This window comes from Engystomops pustulosus, chromosome 11, assembly GCF_040894005.1.
Source record: "Engystomops pustulosus chromosome 11, aEngPut4.maternal, whole genome shotgun sequence".
Lineage (NCBI taxonomy): Eukaryota > Metazoa > Chordata > Amphibia > Anura > Leptodactylidae > Engystomops > Engystomops pustulosus.
In genome coordinates, this window is record NC_092421.1 from 89,617,530 (window position 1) to 89,641,142 (window position 23,613).

At 51.9% G+C, this 23,613-nt stretch overlaps 1 protein-coding gene across 3 annotated transcripts in view; it reads right to left on the reverse strand.

Annotated features, from left to right (window-relative positions):
- Positions 1-533: 533 nt before the first annotated feature.
- Positions 534-23,613, reverse strand: part of GPR162 (G protein-coupled receptor 162) — a 90,381-nt gene continuing 67,301 nt past the window's right edge. For all 3 annotated transcript variants that reach the window (XM_072129855.1, XM_072129854.1, XM_072129856.1), the window contains exons 4-5: positions 6,387-6,571; positions 534-1,327 (exon numbers count right to left, since the gene is read on the reverse strand). In XM_072129855.1, the coding sequence (XP_071985956.1) occupies positions 812-1,327; positions 6,387-6,571 (701 nt within the window). In that variant the 3' untranslated portion in view covers positions 534-811. The remainder of the gene's footprint in view (positions 1,328-6,386; positions 6,572-23,613) is intronic.

Genomic DNA, 23,613 nt, shown 5'->3' on the forward strand with positions numbered 1-23,613 from the left:
CACAGGACTCTGCACATAGTACACAGGACACTGCACATAGTACACACTGCACATAGTACACACCCCCTGCACATATTACACACCCCCTGCACATAGTACACTCTGCACATAGTACACACCCCCTGCACATAGTACACTCTGCACATAGTACACACACCCTGCACATAGCACACACTGCACATAGTACACAGGACCCTGCACATAGTACACCCCCTGCACATAGTACACCCCCTGCACATAGTACACCCCCTGCACATAGTACACCCCCTGCACATAGTACACACCCCCTGCACATAGTACACACCCCCTGCACATAGTACACACCCCCTGCACATAGTACACACCCCCTGCACATAGTACACACCCCCTGCACATAGTACACCCTGCACATAGTACACCCTGCACATAGTACACCCCCTGCACATAGTACACACCCCCTGCACATAGTACACACCCCCTGCACATAGTACACACCCCCTGCACATAGTACACACCCCCTGCACATAGTACAACCGCTCCTCTGCGCTGTGATGTGATGAATGTGACGTGTAGGTTGTTTTATATCACAGACAATTTATAACCAAATCACAATTTATTGTTTTGTCGTCTTTTGGCTCATATTTCCAGTGTTTGTGTCTATGGGGGGGCAAAGTGGTCTCGCGGGGGGCCTGAGGGGTAGAGGCAGTGCTGACGGGGCCCCCTGAAGCCCTTTGCCCTCTCACAAACAGCAGATTTGCCTGAGAACAATAGATTCCTAGGGAGGTCCTTCTGATGTGCGGAGGTAAGTGTGCGCCACCCTGTGCTCGCTCCTCTAAGAAGCCCCCACCTTGCACCCCCGTTCAGACAAGGACGACCTACGGGCTTCAGTAACCACCAGTGGGGGGCTACAGAGGGATAGACGTCTCTCTCCCGGGGCGGCCCCCTCTAGCCCCTTCCTGGGGTGCGGAGAGGGTCTGGGGGCTGCACGGACTCTGTGCGGAGTCCCTAGAGGTGAAGGGCAGGGAGTATCGTCAATGAAGGCCGTGATCTCATCCCGAAAGAAGGAGTTGTGGAGGCCGCCCCCCACCACGGAGGGGCCCCCCATTCCTCCTTGTAAGAACTGGTGGAGGCTGCTCAGACCATCGTCCACTTCTCCTCGGGCCGGGAGCTGGTGCCGGCTCCATGGGGGTATGTCGTGAGTGCGCCGGGGGGTAGAAGGGCTGCTCCCCCGGACAGATCCAGGACCACCACGTATATCATCCGAGGAAGACCACCGGAGCAGGAGCGGCGAGGAACGAGGAGGAAACAGGTCCAGCTCATCATGAGACATCCTCCGCGAGAGGGGAACCTGACAGGAGGAAACACAAACCCTCAATGGACAAGAGGAATCACACAAGTGTCCAGCAGCAGGACTGTGACATTTTATTCTAGGACTGTAGCTTCTCCAAGTGCATTGGGGAGTATCCTCACGCTGCTGTGCCCTGTCCCCACGCTGCTGTGCCCTGTCCCCACGCTGCTGTGCCCTGTCCCCACGCTGCTGTGCCCTGTCCCCACGCTGCTGTGCCCTGTCCTCACGCTGCTGTGCTCTGTCCTCACGCTGCTGTGCCCTGTCCTCACACTGCTGTGCCCTGTCCTCACGCTGCTGTGCCCTGTCCCCACGCTGCTGTGCCCTGTCCCCACGCTGCTGTGCCCTGTCCTCACACTGCTGTGCCCTGTCCTCACGCTGCTGTGCCCTGTCCCCACGCTGCTGTGCCCTGTCCCCACGCTGCTGTGCCCTGTCCTCACGCTGCTGTGCCCTGTCCCCACGCTGCTGTGCCCTGTCCCCACGCTGCTGTGCCCTGTCCTCACGCTGCTGTGCCCTGTCCCCACGCTGCTGTGCCCTGTCCCCACGCTGCTGTGCCCTGTCCCCACGCTGCTGTGCCCTGTCCCCACGCTGCTGTGCCCTGTCCCCACGCTGCTGTGCCCTATCCTCACGCTGCTGTGCCCTGTCCTCACGCTGCTGTGCCCTGTCCCCACGCTGCTGTGCTCTGTCCCCACGCTGCTGTGCCCTGTCCCCACGCTGCTGTGCCCTGTCCCCACGCTGCTGTGCTCTGTCCCCACGCTGCTGTGCCCTGTCCCCACGCTGCTGTGCCCTGTCCCCACGCTGCTGTGCCCTGTCCCCACGCTGCTGTGCCCTGTCCCCACGCTGCTGTGCCCTGTCCCCACGCTGCTGTGCCCTGTCCTCACGCTGCTGTGCTCTATCCTCACGCTGCTGTGCCCTGTCCTCACGCTGCTGTGCCCTGTCCTCACGCTGCTGTGCCCTGTCCTCACGCTGCTGTGCCCTGTCCTCACGCTGCTGTGCCCTGTCCTCACGCTGCTGTGCCCTGTCCTCACGCTGCTGTGCAATGTCCTCACACTGCTGTGCCCTGTCCTCACGCTGCTGTGCTCTGTCCTCACACTGCTGTGCTCTGTCCTCACGCTGCTGTGCCCTATCCTCACGCTGCTGTGCCCTATCCTCACGCTGCTGTGCTCTATCCTCACGCTGCTGTGCTCTATCCTCACACTGCTGTGCCCTATCCTCACACTGCTGTGCCCTATCCTCACGCTGCTGTGCCCTATCCTCACGCTGCTGTGCCCTATCCTCACGCTGCTGTGCTCTATCCTCACGCTGCTGTGCTCTATCCTCACACTGCTGTGCCCTATCCTCACACTGCTGTGCTCTGTCCTCACACTGCTGTGCCCTATCCTCACACTGCTGTGCCCTATCCTCACACTGCTGTGCCCTGTCCTCACACTGCTGTGCTCTCTGTACTGAGTTGCAGCAAAAACCTTCCTGTTTACTCCAAGTTACAAATTGTGGCAAGACACTTATTGAACACTGAGATAAAAGTAGCAAATATCAGCCATAGACTTCCCTTTCTAGGACAAAGCCTCGTTAGTAAATGGTGATTACACTTTGGAGCCCAGACAGGATCTTCTAGGAGACAGTGGCAAATCTTATGGACCGATCCTGGATTTGTCCATTGGACTTGATATTGAGCGTCTTTGGACCGGCGCTGGATGACTCCAATGCTTACAATTTTTCTTAAAAGGTTGTTTTATTTCCATAAATTAAAATATTCATATAGAACAACGCGTTTCGAGCTGAGCGCTTCATCTGGTTCCTAACAAATACAAAGAGTCCAGGGGAATCCATGAAGATTCTCTATAGCGAAGCGACTTTACTCCGCGAAATAACGTCCAAAAATAACGTATAGAAATGCAGCTCCAAGCGTTCCGACAAATACTACAACAAAGGGAAACGTCTTCAAGTGTGGAAAACCGCGCAGTTTATGTTGTGATGGCATAAAGTCGGGAATCGCTACATTCTAATCCAATAACGCAAAAGAAAATGTTCCAATGAAGTATAAAATGTCATGTGACACAGTGGGGGTCATTCACTAAGGGCCCGATTCGCGTTTTCCCGACGTGTTACCCGAATATTTCCGATTTGCGGCGATTTTCCCTGAATTGCCCCGGGATTTTGGCGCACACGATTGGTTTGTGGCACATCGGCGCTGGCATGCACGCGACAGAAATGGGGGGGGGGGGCGTGGCCGAACGATAACCCAACGGATTTGGAAAACCGCCGCATTTAAAAAAAAAATGGTCGCACGGGCCATACTCACATGCACCACGATAAAGACGATGAACTCCAGGGCACCTCGGCGGACTTCAGCGCAGCAGCGCCACCTGGTGGACATCGGGCGCAGGACCTTCATGAATCACCGGAAGACCCGAACGCTCGTCAGAGAAGCCGCCGCTGGAACGCGAATGGACCGGGTAAGTAAATGTGCCCCAGTGTGTATTATTTTTTTGTTTTTAATTTGCTAATTCATTATTTTGTTATATCTTCCCTGTCGATCATTGTCGGTAATGATGTCATCAGCCGTTGTGGGCGGTAAGCCTTTATAATGTTGTATTCTTACCATATTGTTAGGAACCAGATGAAGCGCTCAGCACGAAACGCGTTGTTCTATATGAATATTTTAATATATGGAAATAAAACAACCTTTTAAGAAACATTTTAAGCATTGGAGTCATCCAGCGCCGGTCCAAAGACGCTCAATATCAAGTCCAATGGACAAATCCAGGATTCTTCACTTGTGACAAGTTCTTCATATCCCGGGGAAGAAACTACCGCAAGAGCGTCGGCAGCAGGAGGACTAAAGATATAGGACGCCGGGTGTTGTGCTTCAGGGGAGTAGCTCTATGCATTGCTACTAACCATCTCACTTTTTAACATACCACGCCATAGGAGCGCCCTTTTTCTCTCCCCTACCCTTTATTTCTTTCCATATGGATTTATGACACCGAGAGGCTGCACAGAAGAAACTTCTGCTGTAACCCCAGGGCGCCATAACTGCTGCTGTACATTAGTTTGTGTAGCTCATGTATATGTCTTGTGTGTATATTCCTTGTCACCATTTTATCTGACACTTATATGTTTTCATGTTTGCACTGTCCCTTTTGGCGTATTAAACCCTTGTAATTTAATAAGTCTCGGAACCTTAAAGAACGTAAGTGTCTGCAATGATAACGTTACCTAAACCATTTGTCTTTTAGCTCGTTGGGTTTTCTATGTTTTGGGTTTCTAAATTGTTAAGAGAGTGTGAGGGCTATGAGAGGGCTATGAGAGGGCTACGAGAGGGCTACGAGAGGGCTACGAGAGGAGGCGCTTTATGTGCTGATAGGGGAGTCTCTCTAGCGTAGGCGCACCCCATGCAGTAGCCTGAGAGTGGGGGGTCCGTCACAAACAATGACAGTCACTGGAAGCTGTTAAACAGCTCAAAGCAGAAGGCTAAGAGCACAGCAGTGTGAGGACCGCCTCCAGTGCACATGGAGAAGCTACAATCCTGGAATCTAAATCCATATATCACAGTCCTGCTGCTACAAACAACATACACAAAGGTTTGATAATACATCTCTCTAGGGACAATAAATAACACTGCTGCAGAGAGCACAGAGCACAGCAGTGTGAGGCCTCCCCTCTGGATACTGAAACTTATATGCAATTTTCACAGTCCTGCTGCTACTATCAACATACACAAAGATATGCTCAAACCTACAAATTCTAGAGAGCCTGAGGGGTTGGGTGAATATGGAGTGTAGACCTCTGCAGGTAGGTGATCAGGTGACCAATGAGTGCACCAGGATTCTGTCTCTACAATAGAAGGAACGTCTCTGCAGCAAACACACAATGTAGTGAAAACGCGACAACCCCAAAGGCGGAGGCTCCGGTACATGACGCTGCCTGTTGTACTGCGATAACACAAGGGAACTATATGGCAGTATATTATCCCTATTCTTACACGTCCTCTGTGCCGGTATGTGAGCGGTGTGTGTCGGTGTGTGTCGGTATGTGTCGGTATGTGAGCGGTGCGTGTCGGTATGTATCGGTATGTGAGCGGTGCGTGTCGGTATGTATCGGTATGTGAGCGGTGCGTGTAGGTATGTGTCGGTATATGAGCTGTGCGTGTAGGTATGTGTCGGTATATGAGCGGTATGTGACAGAATGTATCGGTATGTGAGCGGTATGTGTCGGTATATGAGCGGTATGTGACAGTATGTATCGTTATGTGAGCGGTGTGTGTAGGTATGTGTCGGTATATGAGCGGTATGTGACAGTATGTATCGTTATGTGAGCGGTGTGTGTAGGTATGTGTCGGTATATGAGCGGTATGTGACAGTATGTATCGTTATGTGAGCGGTGTGTGTAGGTATGTGTCGGTATATGAGCGGTATGTGTCGGTGTGTGTCGGTATGTGTCGGTATGTGTGCGGTATGTGTCGGTAAGTGAGCGGTGTGTGTAGGTATGTGAGCGGTGTGTGTCGGTATGTGTCGGTATGTGATGGTATGTGTCAGTATGTGACGGTATGTGAAAGGTATGTGTCGGTATGTGAGCGGTGTGTGTCGGTATGTGAGCGGTGTGTGTCGGTATGTGAGCGGTGTGTGTCGGTATGTGAGCGGTGTGTGTCGGTATGTGTCGGTATGTGTCAGTATGTGACGGTATGTGAGCGGTGTGTGTCGGTATGTGAGCGGTGTGTGTCGGTATGTGAGCGGTGTGTGTCGGTATGTGTCGGTATGTGTCAGTATGTGACGGTATGTGAAAGGTATGTGTCGGTACATGTGAGCGGTATGTGTCGGTATGTGTCGTTATGTTTCAGTATTAGTCGTTATGTGGTCGGTATGTGTCGGTACGTGTTGATATGTATCGGTATGTGCCGGAATGGGAGCGGTATGTGTCGGTACGTGTTGTTATGTATCGGTATGTGTCGGTACGTGTTGTTATGTATCGGTATGTGCCGGAATGGGAGCGGTATTTGTCGGTACGTGTTGTTATGTATCGGTATGTGTCGGTATGTGAGCGGTGATGTGACAGAACTCACCTGGTGTCGATGCACCTGTAGATACTGGCTGCGGTCTGTGGGTAGGAGCACGTGCCTTACAGGTAAGTACTTTCCGTCCCGCAGGTCTCCCCCCAGGTAATGTGGGGGTCTCTTTATGGCGGCGCCATTGGAATCAAAGCGAACTTCACACAGACGGCCATCAGCAAAGTCATCCCGAGCGCTGTCTGCAAGAAGAGGAACATCACGTCCTACACATTATTATACTCCAGAGCTGCAATCATAATTCTGCTGACTGTCACTGGCAGCACAGCGATAACAGTCCATGTATATATATCATATAGCACTTCTCTATATGTGTACAGTCCTGTATACAGAGGATACAGTATCTACAGTCCTGTATACAGAGGATACAGTATATACAGCCCTGTATACAGAGGATACAGTATATACAGTCCTGTATACAGAGGATACAGTATATACAGCCCTGTATACAGAGGATACAGTATCTACCGTCCTGTATACAGAGGATACAGTATCTACCGTCCTGTATACAGAGGATACAGTATATACAGCCCTGTACACAGAGGATACAGTATATACAGTCCTGTATACGGAGGATACAGTATATACAGTCCTGTATACAGAGGATACAGTATATACAGTCCTGTATACAGAGGGTACAGTATATACAGTCCTGTATACAGAGGGCACAGTATATACAGTCCTGTATACAGAGGATACAGTATATACAGTCCTGTATACAGAGGATACAGTATATACAGCCCTGTATACAGAGGATACAGTATCTACCGTCCTGTATACAGAGGATACAGTATCTACCGTCCTGTATACAGAGGATACAGTATATACAGCCCTGTACACAGAGGATACAGTATATACAGTCCTGTATACAGAGGATACAGTATATACAGTCCTGTACACAGAGGATACAGTATATACAGTCCTGTATACAGAGGATACAGTATATACAGTCCTGTATACAGAGGATACAGTATATACAGCCCTGTATACAGGGGATACAGTATATACAGTCCTGTATACAGAGGATACAGTATATACAGTCCTGTACACAGAGGATACAGTATATACAGTCCTGTATACAGAGGATACAGAATATACAGTCCTGTATACAGAGGATACAGTATATACAGTCCTGTATACAGAGGATACAGTATATACAGTCCTGTATACAGAGGATACAGTATATACAGTCCTGTATACAGAGGGTACAGTATATACAGTCCTGTATACAGAGGGTACAGTATATACAGTCCTGTATACAGAGGGCACAGTATATACAGTCCTGTATACAGAGGATACAGTATATACAGACCTGTATACAGAGGGTACAGTATATACAGTCCTGTATACAGAGGGTACAGTATATACAGTCCTGTATACAGAGGGTACAGTATATACAGTCCTGTGTACAGAGGATACAGTATATACAGTCCTGTATACAGAGGATACAGTATATACAGTCATGTACACAGAGGATACAGTATATACAGTCCTGTACACAGAGGATACAGTATATACAGTCCTGTGTACAGAGGATACAGTATATACAGTCCTGTATACAGAGGATACAGTATATACAGTCCTGTACAAAGAGGATACAGTATATACAGTCCTGTGTACAGAGGATACAGTATATACAGTCCTGTATACAGAGGGTACAGTATATACAGTCCTGTATACAGAGGGTACAGTATATACAGTCCTGTGTACAGAGGATACAGAATATACAGTCCTGTATACAGAGAGTACAGTATATACAGTCCTGTATACAGAGGATACAGTATATACAGCCCTGTATACAGAGGATACCGTATATACAGTCCTGTACACAGAGGATACAGTATATACAGCCCTGTATACAGAGGATACAGTATATACAGTCCTGTACACAGAGGATACAGTATATACAGTCCTGTACACAGAGGATACAGTATATACAGCCCTGTATACAGAGGATACAGTATATACAGTCCTGTATACAGAAGATACAGTATCTACAGTCCTGTACACAGAGGATACAGTATATACAGCCCTGTACACAGAGGGTACAGTATATACAGCCCTGTATACAGAGGGTACAGTATATACAGCCCTGTATACAGAGGGTACAGTATATACAGCCCTGTATACAGAGGATACAGTATATACAGTCCTGTATACAGAGGATACAGTATATACAGTCCTGTATACAGAGGATACAGTATATACAGTCCTGTATACAGAGGATACAGTATATACAGTCCTGTATACAGAGGGTACAGTATATACAGTCCTGTATATATAAATATAGAATTTTCAAAATATTGGGCATAATACTACTATTAGCGCTCCACTTTGACTCATTTTTGCAAACCAATCTTCTTGTTGCCTATGGACCCAGAATCTCTGTGTTCTGTTCCCGGGCCATGGACCCAGAATCTCTGTGTTCTGTTCCCGGGCCATGGACCCAGAATCTCTGTGTTCTGCTCCCGGGCCATGGACCCAGAATCTCTGTGTTCTGCTCCCGGGCCATGGACCCAGAATCTCTGTGTTCTGCTCCCGGGCCATGGAGCCAGAATCTCTGTGTTCTGTTCCCGGAGCCATGGACCCAGAATCTCTGTGTTCTGTTCCCGGGCCATGGACCCAGAATCTCTGTGTTCTGTTCCCGGAGCCATGGACCCAGAATCTCTGTGTTCTGTTCCCCGGCCATGGACCCAGAATCTCTGTGTTCTGTTCCCGGAGCCATGGACCCAGAATCTCTGTGTTCTGTTCCCGGAGCCATGGACCCAGAATCTCTGTGTTCTGTTCCCGGGCCATGGACCCAGAATCTCTGTGTTCTGTTCCCGGGCCATGGACCCAGAATCTCTGTGTTCTGTCCCCGGAGCCATGGACCCAGAATTTCTGTGTTCTGTTCCCGGGCCATGGACCCAGAATCTCTGTGTTCTGTTCCCGGAGCCATGGACCCAGAATCTCTGTGTTCTGTTCCCGGAGCCATGGACCCAGAATCTCTGTGTTCTGTTCCCGGGCCATGGACCCAGAATCTCTGTGTTCTGTTCCCGGAGCCATGGACCCAGAATCTCTGTGTTCTGTTCCCGGGCCATGGACCCAGAATCTCTGTGTTCTGTTCCCGGGCCATGGACCCAGAATCTCTGTGTTCTGTTCCCGGAGCCATGGACCCAGAATCTCTGTGTTCTGTTCCCGGGCCATGGACCCAGAATCTCTGTGTTCTGTTCCCGGGCCATGGACCCAGAATCTCTGTGTTCTGTTCCCGGGCCATGGACCCAGAATCTCTGTGTTCTGTTCCCGGGCCATGGACCCAGAATCTCTGTGTTCTGTTCCCGGGCCATGGACCCAGAATCTCTGTGTTCTGCTCCCGGGCCATGGAGCCAGAATCTCTGTGTTCTGTTCCCGGAGCCATGGACCCAGAATCTCTGTGTTCTGTTCCCGGGCCATGGACCCAGAATCTCTGTGTTCTGTTCCCGGAGCCATGGACCCAGAATCTCTGTGTTCTGTTCCCCGGCCATGGACCCAGAATCTCTGTGTTCTGTTCCCGGAGCCATGGACCCAGAATCTCTGTGTTCTGTTCCCGGAGCCATGGACCCAGAATCTCTGTGTTCTGTTCCCGGGCCATGGACCCAGAATCTCTGTGTTCTGTTCCCGGGCCATGGACCCAGAATCTCTGTGTTCTGCTCCCGGGCCATGGAGCCAGAATCTCTGTGTTCTGTTCCCGGAGCCATGGACCCAGAATCTCTGTGTTCTGTTCCCGGGCCATGGACCCAGAATCTCTGTGTTCTGTTCCCGGAGCCATGGACCCAGAATCTGTGTGTTCTGTTCCCGGAGCCATGGACCCAGAATCTCTGTGTTCTGTTCCCGGGCCATGGACCCAGGATCTCTGTGTTCTGTTCCCGGAGCCATGGACCCAGAATCTCTGTGTTCTGTTCCTGGGCCATGGACCCAGAATCTCTGTGTTCTGTTCCCGGAGCCATGGACCCAGAATCTGTGTGTTCTGTTCCCGGAGCCATGGACCCAGAATCTCTGTGTTCTGTTCCCGGGCCATGGACCCAGAATCTCTGTGTTCTGTTCCCGGGCCATGGACCCAGAATCTCTGTGTTCTGTTCCCGGGCCATGGACCCAGAATCTCTGTGTTCTGTTCCCGGGCCATGGACCCAGAATCTCTGTGTTCTGTTCCCGGGCCATGGACCCAGAATCTCTGTGTTCTGTTCCCGGGCCATGGACCCAGAATCTCTGTGTTCTGTTCCCGGGCCATGGACCCAGAATCTCTGTGTTCTGTTCCCGGGCCATGGTCCCAGAATCTCTGTGTTCTGTTCCCGGGCCATGGACCCAGAATCTCTGTGTTCTGTTCCCGGGCCATGGTCCCAGAATCTCTGTGTTCTGTTCCCGGGCCATGGACCCAGAATCTCTGTGTTCTGTTCCCGGAGCCATGGACCCAGAATCTCTGTGTTCTGTTCCCGGAGCCATGGACCCAGAATCTCTGTGTTCTGTTCCCGGAGCCATGGACCCAGAATCTCTGTGTTCTGTTCCCGGGCCATGGACCCAGAATCTCTGTGTTCTGTTCCCGGGCCATGGACCCAGAATCTCTGTGTTCTGTTCCCGGGCCATGGACCCAGAATCTCTGTGTTCTGTTCCCGGGCCATGGTCCCAGAATCTCTGTGTTCTGTTCCCGGGCCATGGACCCAGAATCTCTGTGTTTTGTTCCCGGGCCATGGTCCCAGAATCTCTGTGTTCTGTTCCCGGGCCATGGACCCAGAATCTCTGTGTTCTGTTCCCGGAGCCATGGACCCAGAATCTCTGTGTTCTGTTCCCGGAGCCATGGACCCAGAATCTCTGTGTTCTGTTCCCGGAGCCATGGACCCAGAATCTCTGTGTTCTGTTCCCGGGCCATGGACTCAGAATCTCTGTGTTCTGTTCCCGGGCCATGGACCCAGAATCTCTGTGTTCTGTTCCCGGGCCATGGACCCAGAATCTCTGTGTTCTGTTCCCTGCACCATTCTCCCCTTTATGGCCGGTGCTCCATCATGCTGGAGGAGGCTCTGCTCATCACCATCTGCTCCTGGAGGGTCGGGAGAAGCGGCTCCTGGAGGGTCGGGAGAAGCGGCTCCTGGAGGACATTCTTGCAAGCCCGGAGGCGTATAGCCGTTGGGCTAATGACTGCACAAAGGGGTCTTAGTTAGCGGGGTTCTATGTACAGGAATAGGCCCTCTTTAACTGAGGTGGTTTTTCCCTTCCTTTCTGTCTCCCTGCGTATTCCAGGGAGGTGGGGGCTGCGTGACTAGGGGCGGGGCTACGTGACTGGGGGCGGGGCTTGTGTCGTGGGTGGTACAGGAAGTGAGCATAGCATAAATAGGGGCTGCAGACGTCACTCACCCTCTTTCCGGATTGCGTTTTCCCACCCGCCCTCCCTTTGTTTAAGGTATTTTCGGCGTTGCTTTTGTCTCATCTGGCGGTTAGTTGGGTTATTTGGCCTACATGCCCATTGGCTGGCAGGCATACAGGTGGGAGGGGTTTTGGTGCTCTTTGTTTGTTATTTAAATTTGTTACCTGTTCAATTTATGTTTTAAATAATACAAAAAAATAATATAAAAAAATACGAGATGTTTATTACAATAATATATAAAGCTGTGGCCGACCCTCACGTCACCCCACATATGTTCAACTTTAACCCCTAGGCGCACCACGACGTTATACTACGTCCTCGGTGCTACATGCTTAGCGCACCGGGACGTAGTATAACGTCCTGCTTCTGGCACCGGCTCACGAACGGAGCCGGTACCAGAAGCAGCGGCTGTCAGCTGTCTAGTACAGCTGACAGCCTGCGCTAACACCCGCGATCGGAGCCGACTCCGATCGCGGGTGTTAACCCCTTACACGCCGCGGTCAAGCATGACCGCGGCGTGTAAGGGTCTTCCCCCTATGGATCGGATCCCCCGTGCCGCTTACCGGGGGATCCGATCCACTTCTGGGCAGCTCCGAGGACTGGCTTGTGCCCCGGAGCTGCCCGGTTGCCATGGCAGCCAGACCCCTTCCGGGTCTGACTGCAAACTGTCTGAGCATGCGCAAGCTTGCTCAGACAGTTTACACTGCTCTACAATAAAATAGTATTGTAGAGCAGTGTATTGGACTTAAACCAGTGATCAGAGCATCAGAGAGTCAGAGCATCACTGGTTTAAGTTCAAGTATGTATAAGTAAAAATATGCAAAAACACTTAACACTACACATTATAATAAATAAAAAATAAATACATAAAAATATAAACCCCTAAAATGTCACTTTCCCATAAAAACACTTAATAAAGTATAAAAACCATAAAAACACAAAAACCCCCCGCATATTTGATATTGCCACGTCCGTAACAATCTGCATAATAAAACAGAATCAAAACTGGACCCGTACGGTAAACGCCGGAGGAAAAAAACGCAAAAAACGGTCCGAAAAAAGATAATTTTTAATTAATACCCTATAAAAAATGCTCTAAAAAGTGATTTAAAAAGTTTTATGCACCCTAAAATAAGACCACTAAAAAGAACAACTGTTCTCGCAAAAAATAAGCCCCTAACCAGATTTGTCAGCCAAAAAATAAAAAAGTTATGCATATGAAAAGATGGTGATGCTAAAATGAATAAGATTTTCTCCACATTAGTTTTTATTCAGTACAATTGAATAAAATACACAAAACCCCCACATATTTGGTATCCCTGCGTCCGTAACAATCTGCATAATAAAACAGAATCGTTATTAGATCCGCAAAGTGAACCCCGTAAAAAACAACCTCAAAAAACTCTCTCTGAAAAAAAGATGATTTTTTATTAATGCCCTTTAAAAATGCTCTAAAAAGTGATTTTAAAAAGTTACGCACTCTAAAATAAGACCACTAAAAAGAAGCATCCTTCTCGCAAAAAATAAGCCCTTAAACCAATTTGTGAGGTGAAAAATAAAAAAGTTATGCATATGAAAGTCGGTGATGCTAAAATTAACAACAATTTCGCAAATTACTTTTTATTCAGTACAAATGGGAAAAAATTAAAAATATATATAAATGAAGTATTTTCGTAATCGTGGCGACCCATAGAATAAAAATAGAAAACTGTTTTTATGGTATGGTTAACGGCCAAAAAAAAAACACATAAAAATTTTCCTAAAAATTGATGATTTTCATTTCCTCCACCAACAAAGAGTTAATTAAATCTCACCAATTAGCCTATAGATGCCCCAAAATTACGTACCAGAAAAGTGCATCTCATGCGGCAAAAGAAATAAGCCCCTATAGGTCCACATTAAAAAAAAGAAAAAAAATATAGCCTGTACAATGTGACATAGCAAATCTGATCTGCATGGCGCCTCCTTCCCTTCTATGCCCGGCCGTGCGCCCATACAGCAGGTTACCACCACATATGGGGTATCCGTGTACTCGGGAGAGATTGGGTAACAAACTTTGTGGAGCCTTTTTTCATTTAATCCATTGTAAATGTTTAATTTTCCACCCAAAATGAGTGTATTGTGAAAAAATATTGCAATTTGCAGACTGCACCTCCATTTTGTTTTAACCCCTATAAAACACGTAAAGGGTTAACAAACTTCTTAAAAGTGGTTTTTCATACGTTGAGGGGTGTAGTTTCCACAATGGGGTAATTTATGAGTCTAGCTATTATTTAGGCCTCTCAGTGTCAATTAAAAGTTGAGCAGGTCCATCTAAATACAGGTTTTGGTGATTTTACAAAAAATGTGAAAAATGCCACCTAAATTCTGAGCTTCATAACATTCTAGTAAAATATGTGGAATCTTAAAAAACCATGGCAACATAAAGCAGACATTTGGGAAATGTAAGTTATGAATTTATTTGGGTGCTATGACTATCTGCATCAAAAGTAGAGAATTTAGAATGTTGAAAATAAAGAATTTTTCCAAATTTTTTCCAAATTTTGTTTTTTTTCATAACTAAACGCAAAAGATTTCATCCAAATTTTTAAACTAATTTGAAGTACAATGTGTCACGAGAAAACAATCTCAAAATCCCCTGGATATCTCATAGCGTTCCCACGCTATAACCACTTATAGTGACACAGGGCAGATTTGAAAAATGGGGCCGCGTCCTTTAGGCCAAAAGAGGCTGCGTCCCGTAGGGGTTAATACAAGTCTGTGTGTGTTTATTTATCAGCGGATATTGGTTTAAGGTTAAAGGGGCCTGAGCTCCCGGGGGTTTATGGTTTTAATTTTATTTGGGCAGTCTGCTCCCATTCTTTATTCATGGAGGTGTTTTTAGGCGATCCCCTTGGCTGAGAAGCCGCCCCCCCCCCCCCCCCCCCACATGAATGGCTGCAGGAGCTTTACAGGTGCAGGAGACAGGACTGGGGCATCGCTCACCTTGTCTCCTCCCAACAATCGGAAAGGGGATTCATCAGAGACAATCACCCCCCCCCCCCCCCAGTCCTCAGCGTCCACTCCCTGCACCTCCTGCAGAATATCCGTCTGTCCCCCAGTCCTCAGCGTCCACTCCCTGCACCTCCTGCAGAATATCCGTCTGTCCCCCGGTCCTCAGCGTCCACTCCCTGCACCTCCTGCAGAATATCCGTCTGTCCCCCAGTCCTCAGCGTCCACTCCCTGCACCTCCTGCAGAATATCCGTCTGTCCCCCGGTCCTCAGCGTCCACTCCCTGCACCTCCTGCAGAATATCCGTCTGTCCCCCAGTCCTCAGCGTCCACTCCCTGCACCTCCTGCAGAATATCCGTCTGTCCCCCAGTCCTCAGCGTCCACTCCCTGCACCTCCTGCAGAATATCCGTCTGTCCCCCAGTCCTCAGCGTCCACTCCCTGCACCTCCTGCAGAATATCCGTCTGTCCCCCAGTCCTCAGCGTCCACTCCCTGCACCTCCTGCAGAATATCCGTCTGTCCTCCAGTCCTCAGCCTCCACTCCCTGCACCTCCTGCAGAATATCCGTCTGTCCCCCAGTCCTCAGCATCCACTCCCTGCACCTCCTGCAGAATATCCGTCTGTCCCCCAGTCCTCAGCTTCCACTCCCTGCACCTCCTGCAGAATATCCGTCTGTCCCCCAGTCCTCAGCGTCCACTCCCTGTACCTCCTGCAGAATATCCGTCTGTCCCCCAGTCCTCAGCGTCCGCTCCCTGCACCTCCTGCAGAATATCAGTCTGTCCCCCAGTCCTCAGCGTCCACTCCCTGCACCTCCTGCAGAATATCCGTCTGTCCCCCAGTCCTCAGCGTCCACTCCCTGCACCTCCTGCAGAATATCCGTCTGTCCCCCAGTCCTCAGCGTCCACTCCCTGCACCTCCTGCAGGATATCTGTCTGTCCCCCAGTCCTCAGCGTCCACTCCCTGCACCTCCTGCAGAATATCCGTCTGTCCCCCAGTCCTCAGCGTCCACTCCCTGCACCTCCTGCAGAATATCCGTCTGTCCCCCAGTCCTCAGCGTCCACTCCCTGCACCTCCTGCAGAATATCCGTCTGTCCCCCAGTCCTCAGCGTCCACTCCCTGCACCTCCTGCAGAATATCCGTCTGTCCCCCAGTCTTCAGCGTCCACTCCCTGCACCTCCTGCAGAATATCAGTCTGTCCCCCAGTCCTCAGCGTCCACTCCCTGCCCCTCCTGCAGAATATCCGTCTGTCCCCCAGTCCTCAGCGTCCACTCCCTGCACCTCCTGCAGAATATCCGTCTGTCCCCCAGTCCTCAGCGTCCACTCCCTGCACCTCCTGCAGAATATCCGTCTGTCCCTCAGTCCTCAGCGTCCACTCCCTGCACCTCCTGCAGGATATCTGTCTGTCCCCCAGTCCTCAGCGTCCACTCCCTGCACCTCCTGCAGAATATCAGTCTGTCCCCCAGTCCTCAGCGTCCACTCCCTGCACCTCCTGCAGAATATCCGTCTGTCCCCCAGTCCTCAGCGTCCACTCCCTGCACCTCCTGCAGAATATCAGTCTGTCCCCCAGTCCTCAGCGTCCACTCCCTGCCCCTCCTGCAGAATATCCGTCTGTCCCCCAGTCCTCAGCGTCCACTCCCTGCACCTCCTGCAGAATATCCGTCTGTCCCCCAGTCCTCAGCGTCCACTCCCTGCACCTCCTGCAGAATATCCGTCTGTCCCCCAGTCCTCAGCGTCCACTCCCTGCACCTCCTGCAGAATATCCGTCTGTCCCCCAGTCCTCAGCGTCCACTCCCTGCACCTCCTGCAGAATATCCGTCTGTCCCCCAGTCCTCAGCGTCCACTCCCTGCACCTCCTGCAGAATATCCGTCTGTCCCCCAGTCCTCAGCGTCCACTCCCTGCCCCTCCTGCAGAATATCCGTCTGTCCCCCAGTCCTCAGCGTCCACTCCCTGCACCTCCTGCAGAATATCCGTCTGTCCCCCAGTCCTCAGCGTCCACTCCCTGCACCTCCTGCAGAATATCCGTCTGTCCCCCAGTCCTCAGCGTCCACTCCCTGCACCTCCTGCAGAATATCCGTCTGTCCCCCAGTCCTCAGCGTCCACTCCCTGCACCTCCTGCAGAATATCCGTCTGTCCCCCAGTCCTCAGCGTCCACTCCCTGCACCTCCTGCAGAATATCCGTCTGTCCCCCAGTCCTCAGCGTCCACTCCCTGCACCTCCTGCAGAATATCAGTCTGTCCCCCAGTCCTCAGCGTCCACTCCCTGCACCTCCTGCAGAATATCAGTCTGTCCCCCAGTCCTCAGCGTCCACTCCCTGCACCTCCTGCAGAATATCCGTCTGTCCCCCAGTCCTCAGCGTCCACTCCCTGCACCTCCTGCAGAATATCCGTCTGTCCCCCAGTCCTCAGCGTCCGCTCCCTGCACCTCCTGCAGAATATCCGTCTGTCCCCCAGTCCTCAGCGTCCACTCCCTGCACCTCCTGCAGAATATCCGTCTGTCCCCCAGTCCTCAGCGTCCACTCCCTGCACCTCCTGCAGAATATCCGTCTGTCCCCCAGTCCTCAGCGTCCCCTCCCTGCACCTCCTGCAGAATATCAGTCACTCCCTGCACCTCCTGCAGAATATCCGTCTGTCCCCCAGTCCTCAGCGTCCGCTCCCTGCACCTCCTGCAGAATATCAGTCTGTCCCCTAGTCCTCAGCGTCCACTCCCTGCACCTCCTGCAGAATATCCGTCTGTCCCCCAGTCCTCAGCGTCCACTCCCTGCACCTCCTGCAGAATATCCGTCTGTCCCCCAGTCCTCAGCGTCCACTCCCTGCACCTCCTGCAGAATATCAGTCTGTCCCCCAGTCCTCAGCGTCCACTCCCTGCACCTCCTGCAGAATATCCGTCTGTCCCCCAGTCCTCAGCGTCCACTCCCTGCACCTCCTGCAGAATATCCGTCTGTCCCCCAGTCCTCAGCGTCCACTCCCTGCACCTCCTGCAGAATATCCGTCTGTCCCCCAGTCCTCAGCGTCCACTCCCTGCACCTCCTGCAGAATATCAGTCTGTCCCCCAGTCCTCAGCGTCCACTCCCTGCACCTCCTGCAGAATATCAGTCTGTCCCCCAGTCCTCAGCGTCCACTCCCTGCACCTCCTGCAGAATATCAGTCTGTCCCCCAGTCCTCAGCGTCCACTCCCTGCACCTCCTGCAGAATATCAGTCTGTCCCCCAGTCCTCAGCGTCCACTCCCTGCACCTCCTGCAGAATATCAGTCTGTCCCCCAGTCCTCAGCGTCCACCCCCTGCACCTCCTGCAGAATATCCGTCTGTCCCCCAGTCCTCAGCGTCCACTCCCTGCACCTCCTGCAGAATATCCGTCTGTCCCCCAGTCCTCAGCGTCCACTCCCTGCACCTCCTGCAGAATATCAGTCACTCCCTGCACCTCCTGCAGAATATCCGTCACTCCCTGCACCTCCTGCAGAATATCCGTCTGTCCCCCAGTCCTCAGCGTCCACTCCCTGCACCTCCTGCAGAATATCCGTCTGTCCCCCAGTCCTCAGCGTCCCCTCCCTGCACCTCCTGCAGAATATCAGTCACTCCCTGCACCTCCTGCAGAATATCCGTCTGTCCCCCAGTCCTCAGCGTCCGCTCCCTGCACCTCCTGCAGAATATCAGTCTGTCCCCTAGTCCTCAGCGTCCACTCCCTGCACCTCCTGCAGAATATCCGTCTGTCCCCCAGTCCTCAGCGTCCACTCCCTGCACCTCCTGCAGAATATCCGTCTGTCCCCCAGTCCTCAGCGTCCACTCCCTGCACCTCCTGCAGAATATCAGTCTGTCCCCCAGTCCTCAGCGTCCACTCCCTGCACCTCCTGCAGAATATCCGTCTGTCCCCCAGTCCTCAGCGTCCACTCCCTGCACCTCCTGCAGAATATCCGTCTGTCCCCCAGTCCTCAGCGTCCACTCCCTGCACCTCCTGCAGAATATCCGTCTGTCCCCCAGTCCTCAGCGTCCACTCCCTGCACCTCCTGCAGAATATCAGTCTGTCCCCCAGTCCTCAGCGTCCACTCCCTGCACCTCCTGCAGAATATCAGTCTGTCCCCCAGTCCTCAGCGTCCACTCCCTGCACCTCCTGCAGAATATCAGTCTGTCCCCCAGTCCTCAGCGTCCACCCCCTGCACCTCCTGCAGAATATCCGTCTGTCCCCCAGTCCTCAGCGTCCACTCCCTGCACCTCCTGCAGAATATCCGTCTGTCCCCCAGTCCTCAGCGTCCACTCCCTGCACCTCCTGCAGAATATCAGTCACTCCCTGCACCTCCTGCAGAATATCCGTCACTCCCTGCACCTCCTGCAGAATATCCGTCTGTCCCCCAGTCCTCAGCGTCCACTCCCTGCACCTCCTGCAGAATATCCGCCTGTCCCCCAGTCCTCAGCGTCCACTCCCTGCACCTCCTGCAGAATATCCGTCTGTCCCCCAGTCCTCAGCGTCCACTCCCTGCACCTCCTGCAGAATATCCGTCTGTCCCCCAGTCCTCAGCGTCCACTCCCTGCACCTCCTGCAGAATATCCGTCTGTCCCCCAGTCCTCAGCGTCCACTCCCTGCACCTCCTGCAGAATATCCGTCTGTCCCCCAGTCCTCAGCGTCCACTCCCTGCACCTCCTGCAGAATATCAGTCTGTCCCCCAGTCCTCAGCGTCCACTCCCTGCACCTCCTGCAGAATATCAGTCTGTCCCCCAGTCCTCAGCGTCCACCCCCTGCACCTCCTGCAGAATATCCGTCTGTCCCCCAGTCCTCAGCGTCCACTCCCTGCACCTCCTGCAGAATATCCGTCTGTCCCCCAGTCCTCAGCGTCCACTCCCTGCACCTCCTGCAGAATATCAGTCACTCCCTGCACCTCCTGCAGAATATCCGTCACTCCCTGCACCTCCTGCAGAATATCCGTCTGTCCCCCAGTCCTCAGCGTCCACTCCCTGCACCTCCTGCAGAATATCCGCCTGTCCCCCAGTCCTCAGCGTCCACTCCCTGCACCTCCTGCAGAATATCCGTCTGTCCCCCAGTCCTCAGCGTCCACTCCCTGCACCTCCTGCAGGATATCCGTCTGTCCCTGATGGTTCCTGGAGAGAAGCGGCTTCTGTGCTGCCCTCCTGGACACCAGGCCTTGCTCCAGGAGTCTCCGCAGTGTCACAGTGCGTGCAGATGCCTCACACCTGCTGCTGCCATTCCTGAGCTCTGCGATGCTGGGAGCCCCATCCCCAAGCTGAGACACTTGTAAGAGACGCTCCTGGCGCTTGCTGCTCCTTCTTGGGCTCCTGGAGCCTTTTTGGTAACAATGGAGCCTCTCTCCTTGGATCCCTTGATGATGCGATAGATCGGTGACTGAGGTGACATCTTTCTCGCTGCGATACTCTTCCCTGTGGCCAGTTTTGTGCAGAGCAATGATGACTGCTCGTGTTTCTTTAGAGATAACCATGGGTGACAGAAGAGAAACAATGATGCCAAGCACCAGCCTCCTTGTAAAGTGTCCAGGGGTGTGATTGTTACTTATCCTGGCAGATTGTCTCCAGCCCTGTCCCCATCAGCCCCCGCACCTGTGTTACTGGAGACATCACTGACACCATGTTACCTGCTCCTATTATACTGCCCAGTGGTGATTGTTACTTACACATGACACATTGTCCCCCAGCCCTGTCCCCATCAGCCCCCGCACCTGTGTTACTGGAGACATCACTGACACCATGTTACCTGCTCCTATTATACTGCCCAATGGTGATTGTTACTTACACATGACACATTGTCCCCAGCCCTGTCCCCATCAGCCCCTGCACCTGTGTTACTGGAGACATCACTGACACCATGTTACCTGCTCCTATTATACTGCCCAGTGGTGATTGTTACTTACACATGACACATTGTCCCCAGCCCTGTCCCCATCAGCCCCTGCACCTGTGTTACTGGAGACATCACTGACACCATGTTACCTGCTCCTATTATACTGCCCAGTGGTGATTGTTACTTACACATGACACATTGTCCCCAGCCCTGTCCCCATCAGCCCCCGCACCTGTGTTACTGGAGACATCACTGACACCATGTTACCTGCTCCTATTATACTTCCCAGTGGTGATTGTTACTTACACATGACACATTGTCCCCAGCCCTGTCCCCATCAGCCCCCGCACCTGTGTTACTGGAGACATCACTGACACCATGTTACCTGCTCCTATTATACTGCCCAGTGGTGATTGTTACTTACACATGACACATTGTCCCCAGCCCTGTCCCCATCAGCCCTCGCACCTGTGTTACTGGAGACATCACTGACACCATGTTACCTGCTCCTATTATACTGCCCAGTGGTGATTGTTACTTACACATGACACATTGTCCCCAGCCCTGTCCCCATCAGCCCTCGCACCTGTGTTACTGGAGACATCACTGACACCATGTTACCTGCTCCTATTATACTGCCCAGTGGTGATTGTTACTTACACATGACACATTGTCCCCAGCCCTGTCCCCATCAGCCCTCGCACCTGTGTTACTGGAGACATCACTGACACCATGTTACCTGCTCCTATTATACTGCCCAGTGGTGATTGTTACTTACACATGACACATTGTCCCCAGCCCTGTCCCCATCAGCCCCCGCACCTGTGTTACTGGAGACATCACTGACACCATGTTACCTGCTCCTATTATACTGCCCAGTGGTGATTGTTACTTACACATGACACATTGTCCCCAGCCCTGTCCCCATCAGCCCCCGCACCTGTGTTACTGGAGACATCACTGACACCATGTTACCTGCTCCTATTATACTGCCCAGTGGTGATTGTTACTTACACATGACACATTGTCCCCAGCCCTGTCCCCATCAGCCCCCGCACCTGTGTTACTGGGGACATCACTGACACCATGTTACCTGCTCCTATTATACTGCCCAGTGGTGATTGTTACTTACACATGACACATTGTCCCCAGCCCTGTCCCCATCAGCCCCCGCACCTGTGTTACTGGAGACATCACTGACACCATGTTACCTGCTCCTATTATACTGCCCAGTGGTGATTGTTACTTACACATGACACATTGTCCCCCAGCCCTGTCCCCATCAGCCCCCGCACCTGTGTTACTGGAGACATCACTGACACCATGTTACCTGCTCCTATTATACTGCCCAATGGTGATTGTTACTTACACATGACACATTGTCCCCAGCCCTGTCCCCATCAGCCCCCGCACCTGTGTTACTGGAGACATCACTGACACCATGTTACCTGCTCCTATTATACTGCCCAGTGGTGATTGTTACTTACACATGACACATTGTCCCCCAGCCCTGTCCCCATCAGCCCCCGCACCTGTGTTACTGGAGACATCACTGACACCATGTTACCTGCTCCTATTATACTGCCCAGTGGTGATTGTTACTTACACATGACACATTGTCCCCAGCCCTGTCCCCATCAGCCCCCGCACCTGTGTTACTGGAGACATCACTGAGACCATGTTACCTGCTCCTATTATACTGCCCAGTGGTGATTGTTACTTACACATGACACATTGTCCCCAGCCCTGTCCCCATCAGCCCCTGCACCTGTGTTACTGGAGACATCACTGACACCATGTTACCTGCTCCTATTATACTGCCCAGTGGTGATTGTTACTTACACATGACACATTGTCCCCAGCCCTGTCCCCATCAGCCCCCGCACCTGTGTTACTGGGGACATCACTGACACCATGTTACCTGCTCCTATTATACTGCCCAGTGGTGATTGTTACTTACACATGACACATTGTCCCCAGCCCTGTCCCCATCAGCCCCCGCACCTGTGTTACTGGGGACATCACTGACACCATGTTACCTGCTCCTATTATACTGCCCAGTGGTGATTGTTACTTACACATGACACATTGTCCCCAGCCCTGTCCCCATCAGCCCCCGCACCTGTGTTACTGGGGACATCACTGACACCATGTTACCTGCTCCTATTATACTGCCCAATGGTGATTGTTACTTACACATGACACATTGTCCCCAGCCCTGTCCCCATCAGCCCCCGCACCTGTGTTACTGGAGACATCACTGACACCATGTTACCTGCTCCTATTATACTGCCCAGTGGTGATTGTTACTTACACATGACACATTGTCCCCAGCCCTGTCCCCATCAGCCCCCGCACCTGTGTTACTGGAGACATCACTGACACCATGTTACCTGCTCCTATTATACTGCCCAGTGGTGATTGTTACTTACACATGACACATTGTCCCCAGCCCTGTCCCCATCAGCCCCCGCACCTGTGTTACTGGAGACATCACTGACACCATGTTACCTGCTCCTATTATACTGCCCAGTGGTGATTGTTACTTACACATGACACATTGTCCCCAGCCCTGTCCTCATCAGCCCCTGCACCTGTGTTACTGGAGACATCACTGACACCATGTTACCTGCTCCTATTATACTGCCCAGTGGTGATTGTTACTTACACATGACACATTGTCCCCAGCCCTGTCCCCATCAGCCCCGGCACCTGTGTTACTGGAGACATCACTGACACCATGTTACCTGCTCCTATTATACTGCCCAGTGGTGATTGTTACTTACACATGACACATTGTCCCCAGCCCTGTCCCCATCAGCCCCCGCACCTGTGTTACTGGAGACATCACTGACACCATGTTACCTGCTCCTATTATACTGCCCAGTGGTGATTGTTACTTACACATGACACATTGTCCCCAGCCCTGTCCCCATCAGCCCCCGCACCTGTGTTACTGGGGACATCACTGACACCATGTTACCTGCTCCTATTATACTGCCCAGTGGTGATTGCTACTTACACATGACACATTGTCCCCCAGCCCTGTCCCCATCA